Source organism: Lissotriton vulgaris, chromosome 9 (genome assembly GCF_964263255.1).
Source record: "Lissotriton vulgaris chromosome 9, aLisVul1.2, whole genome shotgun sequence".
Taxonomy (NCBI): domain Eukaryota; kingdom Metazoa; phylum Chordata; class Amphibia; order Caudata; family Salamandridae; genus Lissotriton; species Lissotriton vulgaris.
In genome coordinates, this window is record NC_141697.1 from 186548738 (window position 1) to 186561274 (window position 12537).

The 12537-nt window shown below is 50.2% G+C and overlaps 1 protein-coding gene across 1 annotated transcript in view; it reads right to left on the reverse strand.

Moving 5' to 3' along the window:
- The window catches only part of MAP4K5 (mitogen-activated protein kinase kinase kinase kinase 5), a 577489-nt gene that overhangs the window by 302492 nt on the left and 262460 nt on the right, over nucleotides 1-12537 (reverse strand). The window contains exon 15 of the mRNA XM_086937299.1: nucleotides 5517-5578. Within this exon, the coding sequence (XP_086793425.1) occupies nucleotides 5517-5578 (62 nt within the window). The remainder of the gene's footprint in view (nucleotides 1-5516; nucleotides 5579-12537) is intronic.

Genomic DNA, 12537 nt, shown 5'->3' on the forward strand with positions numbered 1-12537 from the left:
TGGTAGTTCAATGCTGACACTGTAGAATGAAGGGTTTGGAGGAGTTATGACCACAGCTCGTTTAGGTCTGGAGATGGAGGGCTGACGGTCGATCTGTTGGATTCTTTGGTAAAAAAAAAAGGATAAGTCAAGGTGGGTATTGGGCATGGTGTTGAGGCCCCAGCCTGTATTGATCTTTTGTTGACAACTGTTGGCAGTTGGTTATGAAAGGGTTGGAGATGACGTTGTGGGGTTGCTTAGATGTTCATTTGCCTGGGTTGCAACTTGTGGGGTGAGAACTTTAGTAGTTGCTATTAAATGGGCCTTGAGGGCTTGGGACTGGTTTGCTAAGGGAGAAAACTAGCTAGGAATCCAAACAGAGTGATGATCTGGCGAGGTCAACTGGCATCCAGTGAAAGGTGGAGGGGAAACAGAAGCCAAAATCTGAAAGTTGTTGACCTGTGAGTCAAAGGAGGACTGGTCGAGGGCCTCGAAGTGAACCCGAGGTGATGAAGGGGCCTCTGAAGCTTCTTTTATTTGGAAATCGGCACTTGTTGAAAGGCCTGGTTACGATGAACTGAGGCCTTTCTCACCGGCATACACATGGATCATGGGCTGGACCAGTTTTTGGTGCTGGGCTGGGGCTAGGGCTGAGGATGAGGCAGTTAAAGCAGGAATCTGGGGTATATAAAGTGAGCTTGATCTGGACTTCAAAGAGGATACAGAACTTCTGAAATAGTCCCTCAAAGAAATTTTTTTAGATGAAGAAACTGCGATGGCTGAAGGTCTCGATTGCGTATCTTTGCAGTTTCGATGGTCCTTAAACACACAGACTCCACCAGCTCCGCTTGTTATTTGATGGATGAGGGGAGGCTGGACTTGAGATGAAGACTGATAGGGTTGTAACTTGGTGCTGTATCCAAGGCAATACCCGATTGTAACTGGATTCGATGAGTTTGCCAGGTTTTCAGGTGGCGATTGGTCTGCTACTGCATTGTCAGAAACCCTCTTCTTGATGCCTTTTTTTGAAAGATTGTATGGGGCTTTCCTGGTTTTCCCAGATCTCATCGCTGGGAGACGTAGGGGGGCATGGGGTAAGGGGTGGTCCCTCATACACCCCCATTGACCGAGCAGATTGGGCTACTTAGAATGTTCTAAACGCCCGGAAAAATCACCCAGGGGATTGTGGCTCAACGATGCCGTGCAGGGCACAAACAATTGGTTGATTTCCTCCCTTAATTACAGGTAAAGCAGTGGCTGTGTTGGCTACACTGGCTGCAGTAGCGGTAGCAGCGGCTTGCAGTGGCTGCTAAATGGCTGGTGGTGGCTGGAGGGAGCAGCGGGCAGCCTTGGGTTCCTTGGCTGCCCTGTTAGTGGCAATGGTAGCGGCTGTGATGATAACTAAGGCGATCGCTGGAGAGATGGCAGTGGCTGGAAGTAAAGAGAAGTGAGGAGCAGCTGGTAATGATAGCAGGAGCAGGCGAACTGAGTGTGCACGAAGCAGGTGGCGGGCAGAAGGCAAACAGGTAGCAAGCAGATGACGAGCAGATGATGAGGGAAGGGCAAGCCGGGCACGCGAGGCAGAATCGCAGGCTGTACCTGATCTAATCGGGCAGCCTTCGCGATCTGTCAAGGGCACACACTCACTGCGGCCACCGTCTAATGGCGGGTGCGCTTACCGTAGGAGCTTTGGCACCGGCTCTGACCGATCTGTTGTGCTCTCCGCGGCTACCGGTGTCAGGTGAGGGTCTCCAAGATGCCGAAGGAGTCGCTGCACGCTCAACGCCTGCACGACCGCTCCACTACGAGGGAACTATCCTCTGACTCCGGAGCTCTGAGACTCCTAAGCGCCGCAGCTCAGCTCTGCTCCCGTGTAAGCCCCCTTGCATAGGCCGACACCACGGGGGAGAGGCGGGCACCGCAGACTGCTATCTGCAGGAACGTGGCAGTGCTCTGACCGATCTGCTACTCCGCCACCGCTCCTCGCAGCTTACTCCGAGGCAGGGGCGCGGGAGAGTGGGGAGCCGCAGTTCACCGTTGCTGGGGCCTCGGGAAAATCCTGGGCAATCGTGAGAGGCGGCAATGCTGCAATGTGGCGTCCTCCTCTCACTGCTACGGATCTGCTGTCTCAAATACCAATAGGAAGGAAACCAAGAGAAATACCTGGAGACTTGGGTCAAAAACATGAAAGACTCTAGTGTTTCCAAACACACCTTGCACTCTCTAGAAACAGTCCGCCACAAGCAAGAAAACTAAAGGGAAATATGAAACAGCACCACAAGCCAGTCTAGAGGCTTCCATGTTCCTCTGGACATGACACAAGAAGGTATTCCATGCAGAAGAAGGGCAAAGTAATCTATATATCAGGCCTAAAAATGCTTTGAATTGGCACATTTTGTCTACATAGCGCTCATGCCGTTCCAGCCCTGGAAGAGCATGCATACATGTCCTCTGTATAAGAACCTATACATCTGCAGTAATACAAATTGCAGGAAACCATAGATTTTGTGATAATCTTTAATACAGAGATAATGGCATCTAGGCCACCAATAGCAGAGAAGGGTACATTTGACACTTTTCTTAATGTAATACCAGCATCGTTTGTTAACATCACAACATTGACCGGGCCCTTCGATACCTGCCTGTGGCCAAGATATTAATCTGATCATAAAAATGGCAGATGGTGATCTGCAATGGAGTCTGGAGCTGGAACACTTAACAGAGTTGGGTGTGCTGGCCCTTGGCATCTGTTCAATAGAATCAAAAGGCTTCTGAAAAATGTTGGAGTAATTTTGCGATTTAGTGAATTTGGGGTGCCTTTTCTGCAGCGGAGCATGTGGTAAGGCCTCATATCAATTTTTGTGTTAAGAAAAAGCCCAGTGGTTCATTCTGGAAAAATAATATTGTATTGATATTATATATTACCTAGCATATTATATGACATACTATCCTATATCATATTGCATTATTTACAGCAGAATCAGATTCATCCTACCGGGGCGGATGTAATTTTTTGGGGGAGGGGGGTTTCAGATTCAATATTTTATTTGGGGAGGGGACCAGAGGCCTCCCTTGCCCAGTCTTAGACTGGCCCCAGAAACCCCATCCCATAGGGCCTGATGTGATATTTGGGGAGGGGGCATGGTGTACCCCCTCCCCGAACCATGTTATGGCACCAGGGGGGACCCCATCCCTTGGGGACCCATCTACAAGGAGGTCCCAAGGACCCCATACACCTGGACATTGTAGATTGCTCCCATCCAGCAGGGGCAGAAAGAAAGCTGCTCCCCACTGTGCAGGAGCAAATTAGTGAAGCATGCTCCCATAAGCACCCAAGATGGGTGCTAAATGAGGAGCCGGAGAGTAGGGAATGCAGAGGTCCTGGACCTCCCCCTGTGACCCCCATGCTGGCTATGTTGTGGGTACACAGGTGTGACCGGGGCACCCCACAAATAAAATAAAAAAAGAGAATTGCCAGCTCCTGCTGGGGCCCAGGATAAGTGCTGGCAGGGAAGCTGTTGGAGCCACAGTGGCCATGGGCCTCCCCTGCTGTTTCCAAATATAAATATTTTATTATTTTAAAAGAAAGGAAAGAAATGTGAAATCAGTGGGGTAGTTGCTCACTCTACAGTTACAGCTCCTACCAGGGAGTGCTCCATAATGCCCTGTGAGGGCTGTATACGTGAATATGTTTTATCCTCTTTGTGCCCTAGAAGGAGCAGGGGCACTACCAATTTCTTTTTGCATATGTTGTGGGGGTCTGCAGGAGGTGCGGCAGCCCCCTTAAGAACATTTAAAAATGAAAAGTTACATATGTTTCTTGGCTCATTGAATACAGGAGGGCTTACCATATTTTTTTTAAAGCATTCTGAGCTGGAGCTATCTGTTCTTCAGTTGACGTGCAGGGACCGCTTGTGGGTGGTGCTGTGGCATTATTTTGTTGTTTGAAAAGTGAAAAGTGTTAAAGAAAACTCCAAGATATGTTTATGGTTCTTTGGAGTAAAATGCTTTTTTCCAAAATATTTTTGTAACAATAATTATTATTAAGATTTGCCATGAATGCACATGGACATGTTAATTGCTGATAAATTATTGTGGTGATTTAACAACAAAGACAATACGTCTGCCTTACTTAAAATGACAGCCTTTCCTATTGTAATTTTACATTTAAAAAAAAAACCTCAGAAATTTACTGATGAAAAAAGGTAAAAATGACGTTATAGTTAGATATGGTAATAACATCTTAATTTCTTTTTTTTTTTTTAAAACCTCCGAAATTCACTGAAGAAAAAACAAAGGTTAAAGTTACATTATAGTCAAGTCTTAACTCACATTTTCACCTAACATTTTAAACAAAAAAAAATGTGAAATCATTTATAGTTAACTAAAGTAATTATAACTTGCACCCTTGTCATGCACTGCTCATACCCTCACATATTACAACACTCATGACATGTTCTATAAAATCCTTGATAACATCACTGATGACATCTGAAATGATTTTATGACAACACTGTGCATGGCAAGGGTTTGAGTATTGTAATGTCTTATAATATAAGCACAGGAGGTTAAGTGATTTATCACAAGTCATTTGCCCCCCCCCCACTTTAAGTTCCCCCTCTGAACATCATGGCAATAAACGGGAGCATAAAACAGTTTCTGCAGCACAGAGAACACTTAAGAGCCCATCCACTAAGACCCAAGGTAGAAAAAGAAACTAGCAAGATGGGACTGTCAAGAAGGTGAAATGATATTGATATGTCAACAATATCCAATAATCATTAGGAAGCATGACACTATCTTTTGAAATAAACCAACCCTGAGAAGGAGGTTAAATACTTGCAGCCTATACCCAACTCACAATAAGCAATATACGGCTATTCAACATAAGAAAGGAAGAAAAACTGCAGCTCCCAGCCTCAATCAAACCACAGGAAGAATCAATCCTAAAGTGAAAAATCAATCCCAACATTTTGGAACTGTGAAATATATGTGAGGAGGAAAGTGAGCATGCAAGCAAGGACCTAGTTTAGTACCGACTCTAGCTACGCCCAATATATGAAGGAACTGAAAGGAACATAAACGCTGATTAAGGTGCCTATTGAGTCAAAACCAGCTTCTAAAAGAACAGCAGGTTTTTATAATGTCAGCCGAAACCACCCTTACTGCTCAAAGGAACCTATTTCTAGCAGACAACTTCTCCTAGATGGCACCTGCTAAGGAGCAACCTAGAGTGAGAAAATAGAACTATCTTCACCAGTAACCAAGGAGAAGCATGCTTCAAGCAGTACAACTTTATAATGGCAAATCATATAGCAAAATGTCTGATGCACCTGGACTCTCAATCTTTAAGTGTCCGCTGAACAATAGAGGGTGCTAAAATCTGTGTTAAATTTTAAAATGGGGGTAGAGCGGGATGTTGTCTCATTCCAGGACTCGAGTGTACCCTCAAAAAGCAAGCACTACGATGTAAAGACTGAAGAAGACTTCCCTTTAAAGCATATGGACAGTAACCTCGTACCGAAAATGTTTCTTACCTGGCATTTCCACTGTCAGCAAACGGATGCCAATGTGATTCAAAATAGCCTCTGGCCTCGCTCTAGAAAAATGCAAACATACCTTTAGAAAGTAAACTTAACACTTTTAACATGGGGCATTAGAATAAATAGCTTGAAAAATACCAAATTATTTTAATCTTCATGTGCACAATCATACAAATATTGCTGCAGTTCAAAAACAACTTTGTCGCCAGTGAGATCTATTGCTATGACTTTCCTCTGAAGGGAGACAACAGTGGCACGTGCATGCCGGACTGGAAATGTGAATGCGCGCTAGCATGCTCTGCGAGCAGTACCCCTTGCGTCCTCAGTAGCCTCATGCACTTTCACTTCTCCCTATCGGCTGCACGGCGTGAAATACACTACACAAAATGCCCAAGATGTGTCAGCACACTGGTGCTTAAAATTAAATATGCCCCCTATGGAGTGGCCTGCAACAGCAGGACCACTCAGGATAGGCGGTGCTAGTGCCAGCATGCAGCCCCACTCACCGGGCTGCTGTGGAGAGACTCTTCTCTGCAGCCTGCGCGGGGTTCCAATGCGACGCCCTGCAAGGGTTCCCTCAGCATAAGGGAGCCCTGCAGGAACACACCCCGCCTCTCCACTTCACCCGGGCCCCCACCTGGGACCCGGGACTTCTCAGGTCTTCCAACGCTACCGCGGGCTCTCCCTTCCTCATGGTAGCCCCGCATGAACGAGCCGCACCAGCCTCTTCCAGCCGCATCACAGGCCCCGCCCATGTCACGGGCAAGGATGCAGACTTCCCGGTTTCGTTCCCCTCCCCTCTTCCCCCCGGGCTGCAACTGTGATTTTGTGCTTAGCTCTCTCCCCTGTGCCGGCTCCACCTTTGCTCCCTCTTCATCGCCCCCTCTCCATGCTCCGGACCTGCCCCCCCCCCCACCCCGCCAGTTGTACCTGCCCCTCCCTTTCCTTGCACCTCATGAATGTCAGGCCTTGTTTTAGTTTTTTAAGTTTCAACACGTGTTGTGTGAAAGACTTCCTGAATTAAATTTGCAGAGTTTGGTCAGCGGCGTTCCAAAGCCCTAGGCCAAGAAGTGTGTCAGTGGGGTCAGGTAGGGAGGGGCAGTGGGAAGGGGGCACGGCTGCACTTCTCCTGACGGCCCGTGGAGGGAGTCTGGCGCAAATGGTCCGCTCTTAGAGCTGAGAGAGCGTGAGCTCTTTCCTCGCGGATACTGCACTTCAGGCGGCAGCTGCAAAGGGTTATGTGAGGATAGTGTCTGGGGCCGCTGCTGATGCCACTGCATGGCTGCCACTTAAGTTCCGTCAGATCCTGCTTCATGGGGACTCCTCTAAAGCGTAGGCGGGTGGCCACCTAGCAATGCGGCCCCTCTTCAAGAGAATGCAATAAAACGTCCTTCGCCAGACAGGTTTTACACCTCTTCTCACTACCGACAGCTACTTCTTGTTTAACCCCTTTGACATAAAAAGGCACGTTCAAAACATAACTGCCTGTAGGGCTGCTGATTTCCAAACCTCTGCGCCTGAGCAAACTTCTTTCATACTTTATTTTCGTGTTTATTCCAAAACAATTATGATGTGTGCGGGAAATGTGGAAAGTTGTTTTTTTGGAGATGTTATGCTTTCGACGGGATCACATATTCAGACGTCCTTGAAAACCGTTGCACGTGAGCAAACTTCTGTAATATTTATTTTAGTTTTTATTGCAAAACAAGTATGATGTGTACAGGGACTGTGAAAAGTTGTTTTTTGGAGATGTTATGCTTTCGATGTAATCAAATATTCAGATGTCCTTGAAAACAAAAACGTGAACAGCAGTACATTTATTGGAGTGTGAACTGAGGCTCAAAGTCAGATCTCCATCTCCCGAGTCCACAGCTTGTTTAGGTTTTCGGAGCAGTTGTTTTGATGCGTTTTTAGTGCCAGGCATAGCAACTCCTTTACTCATGGACATGTTCTGACACACAGTCACTGTAAGAAACAGTAGATAGTGTTAGATTCCTTACATAAGAATATCCCCAGGCGTCAGTCTGGATCCGGAAAGTTGTGCAGCAGTACCCCTGTGCGTCGGTACGATTCAGAAAAGGGGGTGTTTTTTTTGACCGGTTTCTGGCATTTCAGCCGTCTTCAGCCCGGCTTGCTTGAATCCTGATGGTGCAGTGAGCAAGGGACTCACATCTGAGTATACCCTTCCACGCTTATGGTGGACAAAACGATTCAGAAAAGGGGGTGGTGATGGACAGAGTATCTGAATTAAGCAGAACACTCCTACCCAGTCCAAAGACCAGCGCTTGATCCATCACTGTTTTTTAGCTCACTGCACCATCCCAGCTCAGAACCTGGCTACATGCAAATTAGTCTGTCCCTGGCCCAGTGCATCATGGGAACAGAGCAGACCAAACTACCAAGCCAATTCTTATACTGGGAAGGAAACAAGCTTCCGGCTGTTTCTGGCATTTCAGCCGTCTTCGGCCCGGCTTGCTTGAATCCTGATGGTGCAGTTAGCAAGGGACTCACATCTGAGTATACCCTTCCACGCTTATGGTGGACAAAACGATTCACAAAAGGGGGTGGTGATGGACAGAGTATCTGAACTAAGCAGAACACTCCTACCCAGTCCAAAGATAATGGCTTGATCCATCACCGTTTTTTAGCTCACTACACCATCCCAGCTCAGAACCCGGCTACATGCAAATTAGTCTGTCGCTGGCCCAGTGCATCATGGGAACAGGGCAGACCAAACTACCAAGCCAATTCTTATACTGGGAAGGAAACAAGCTTCCTGTGCGTTGGTAGGCGTCATCTGCGGCTCCGTGTCAGTCGTCTGCGCCGGGATAACGTCATCGGAGTACTTAGACGCCGCCCTCGCGCGCTGATGTCAGTTCTTATACACAGCTTTTCTGCGCCAGACAGGCAGAGCCATGATAAAAACCAACACTGGTGCCATGAAACTAGGGCCCTCAAAGTAAGACACCTTAACCCTAGATATCGGTTCACAGAACAGGGAGGATGGGTGGGGCGGTAAGGAATCTAACACTAACTACTATTTTTTTACAGATATATCGTTACGGAAGGTAAGTAACTTGTGCATCTGAAAGAAATAGGTTAGTGTTAGATTCCTTACCTTAGAATAGATACCCCAAAAATACCAACCCCGCTGGTGGGTCAGCGAACCAATGATCACACCAGAAAGTTCTGGAGAACAGAACGGCCGAAAAAGCCATCTCTCCCTACTTGGCTGTCCAGGCAGTAGTGTCTAGCGAATGTGTGCAGCGAGGCCCACTAGCTGCCTGACCGATGTTCTGCAAGGGGACTCCCCGACCCAGGGCCGTAGTAGCCGCCGTGGCCTGAGTGGAATGGGCACGCAGCCCCACAGGAGGCTCCTTTTTAGCCATTGAATAACAAGCCTTTATGCACAAAACAACCCATAGAGAAATGGTTCATTTGTGCACCGCCCGTCCCTTCTTAGGGCCCACGTAACCAACAAAGAGCTGGTCATCCACCCGGAACTGGCGAGTGCGGGCCAGATTGAATGAGATCGCTGTTTTGGGTCCAGACGGTGGAACCTCTCTTCCTCTTTCGAGGGATGCGGAGGCAGAAAGAAGGTGGGCAAGGTGATGGGACTGCCCGATGTGGAAGGCTATGACTACTTTGGGCAGGAAAGAGGGACGTGTTCGCAAGACAACTTTGTCCAGATGGACAGAAAGGAAAGGAGGCTTAGAAGATAGAGCCCGGAGCTCACTCACCCTCCTGGCAGAGGTGATGGCAACCAGGAATGCAGTCTTAAACAGTAAGAAGACGGAGAGGACAATTGTGAAGTGGCTCAAAGGGAGCACACATCAGATAAGTCAGAACAAGATTCAAGTACCACTGAGGCATCACGAAAGGGACAGGAGCAAACATGTGAGTGATGCCCTTCAAGAAACTATATACAACAGGGGACTTGAAAAGAGAAGGCTGATCAGGAAGCCTTAAGAAGGCTGAAATGGCAGAGAGGTAGCCCATGACAGTGCCCAGAGCAGAGCCCTGCTGGGCAAGAGAAAGAAGAAAGAGGAGAACCTCTGAAAGGGGGGCAGAGAGTGGATTCACAGACTTTGCTGTGCACCATGCCACAAATTTGTTCCACCTGCAGGCATATACCGTTTTTGTGGAGGGACGCCTGGCTGCCAGAATGACATCACAGACTTCACAAGGCAAGTCAAATGGCCTCAACAGCCGCCGCTCAATCTCCACGCATGGAGGTGGAGGCTGGACAGGTTCGGGTGGATGACCGCCCCCCCGCTGCTGCGACAGAAGGTCCTTGTGTACAGGCAGACAAATCGGGGGACCGACTGACATGCTGAGTAGCTCGGGATACCAGTATCATCGTGCCCAATCCGGAGCCACAAGGATGAGTTGGGCCCGGTCTCGCTTGATCTTCTTCAGCACTCTGGGCAGACGTGATATAGGCAGAAAGGCGTACAATAGACCGCAGCTCCACTCGCGATGAAAAGCCCAAAGTAGTCTCCGAGCGAGTGCCGCCTTGGAAATTCCAACGCGCAGAACTGATGACATTGCGCGTTCTCTTCGGTGGCGAATAGATCTAACCAAGTCTCTCCCATTCGCTGAAAGAGGCCTTGCGCCCCGTCCGAGCTCAGATGCCATTCGTGATCCATCATGCACCGGCAGCTGAGTTTGTTCGCCCTGGCGTTTAGAGAACCTGCCAGGTGTTGAACCACCAGGGTGACGCCCTGGTGTTCCAGCCATTGCCAGAGGCGCAGAGCCTCCTGACAAAGGGTCCACGACCCCACCCCGCCCTGTTTGTTGCAGTACCACATGGCAGTGGTGTTTTCCGTGAACACCTGCACTACACTTCCCCGGACAGAGGGAAGGAATGCCTTCAGTGCAAGCCGGATCGCCTGCAGCTCCAGAAGTTTGATATGGAGCCGGGACTCCGCCGGAGAACAGAGGCCTCTGATCTCCGCCTCTCCCATGTGGCCCCCCAGCCCAGGAGAGACGCATCAGTCACTACTATGTGCTCCGGTTTGGGTAGGGAGAGGGATCTGCCGCTGATCCAATCGCGGTCCGTGAGCCACCACTGCAACTGTCTCGCAGTACCCTCCGAGATCAGGAAGTGGTCGGACAGGTTGCCCTGATGCTGGGCCCACTGAAACTTCAGGTCCCACTGCAGAGCCCGCATCCGCCACCTGGCGTGATGCACCAGAAGGATGCAGGAGGCCATCAGCCCTAGAAGCCACAGCGTCAACCTGACCGAGACTCGGGATAAAGGCTTAAAGATCGGAATCAGAGCCTGAATATCCTAAACCCGCTGCTCGGGGGGGATAAACCCAAAACTGCGCCGAGTCCAGAACAGCTCTGATGAAGAGGAGCTTCTTAGAGGGACACAGGTGTGACTTTGGCACATTGATGGAGAACCCCAGAAGGTCCAGGAGGTCAGCCGTAGTCTAGAGGTGGCTGACGACTGTCTGGGGCGAGCCCGCCTTTAACAGCCAGTCGCCGAGATAGGGGAAGACTGACACCCCTAATCTGCTCAGATGAGCTGCGACCACCACCATCACTTTCGTGAACACCCGAGGGGCGCTGGTAAGGCCGAAGGGGAGCACGGTCAACTGAAAGTGCTCGCGGCCTACCGTGAACCACAGGTAATGCCGGTGGGCAGGCAGGACGGGGATGTGAAAATATGTGTCCTGCAAATCCAACACTACCATCCAGTCTTCCGGGTCTAGGGCAGCTAAGACCTGAGCCAAAGTCAGCCTCTTGAACTTCGCCTTCCGGAGGAAGCCGTTGACGTCCCGCAGGTCCAAGATAGGGCGTAGGCCTCCTTTGCCCTTCTTGGGAACCAGAAAGTAGTGGGAGTAACAACCACACCCTACTTCTGGCCCAGGAACGCGCTCGTTGGCTCCCTTGGCCAAGAGGGCCGTACCCTCCTCTTGCAGAAGTTGCAAGTGATCCCTCGACACACGGTGGTACTGCAGTGGCATGGCTGGAGGGGTCGCCTCGAAGGGAAGGGAGTAGCCCCTTCGGACGATTTGCAGCACCCACCTGTCCCAAGTGATGGCGTGCCAGTGGAGGAGGTGATGGCGAACCCTGCCCCCACTGGCGTCGAATGGGTCTGAAAGCTCGGACTAGGAAGGCTTTGAGGCGGATGCTGCGGGGTGGGGGTGGATGTGGACGGGCCTCGCCGCTGTCCCCTGGCACCGCCACAGCGGTTACCACATACCACGAAAGGAGCGAAGGGCAGAAGTTTGCTGGCGCTGGCCCGACAGGCCCAATGACTTGGCCATGAGCCCTGGAGTCCTTGAAACACTCAAGAGCACTGTCTGCCTTGTCGCCAAAGAGGCGACGGCCATCAAACGGCATGTCCATGAGGGAATTCTGGACATCAGCCGAAAAGTTGGTTGACCTCAGCCAGGCGTGGCGGCGAACCGCCACCGTCGTGGAAATCGCCCTGCCCAGCGAGTCTGTGGTATCCAGCCCACATCAGATAGAGTACTGTGCTGCATCCTGCCCTTCTGCAAGGGCTTGAGCGAGTTTGACCCGGGGCTCCTCCGGGTAAGCAGGCAGCACGTCCGCGACCGAGTCCCACAGAGAGTGGGTATAACAGCCCAAAAGGCAAGCGGTGTTGACTGAAAGCAACTCCAAACTAAGTGAGGAAAACAGCTTCTTACCGAACTTCTCATACCTTTTGGATTCCTGATCAGGTGGAGCAGTCGGGAATGGGGTCTGGGAGTTAGAGGCCTGGATAACCAGGCTCTAGGGGGTGGGGTGGGTGGACAGGAAACTAGAGTCGCCCGGGGCCAGGCAGTGGCGCCTGGCCACGTTCCGATCTACAGGCGGACCTGTAGCGGGCCTGGACCAAGTGCCCAACAGAACGTCAGAAAGGGTCTCATTAAACTGCAGTAGAGCCTCCGAAGAGATTGCCTGCGGTTTAAGGACCTCGTGAGGAGGTTAGTCCTCCTGGCCGCGATGGGGAGCTCAAGACCTAAGGCCTTGGACCCCCTCGTCAGCACCACGCTGTAAG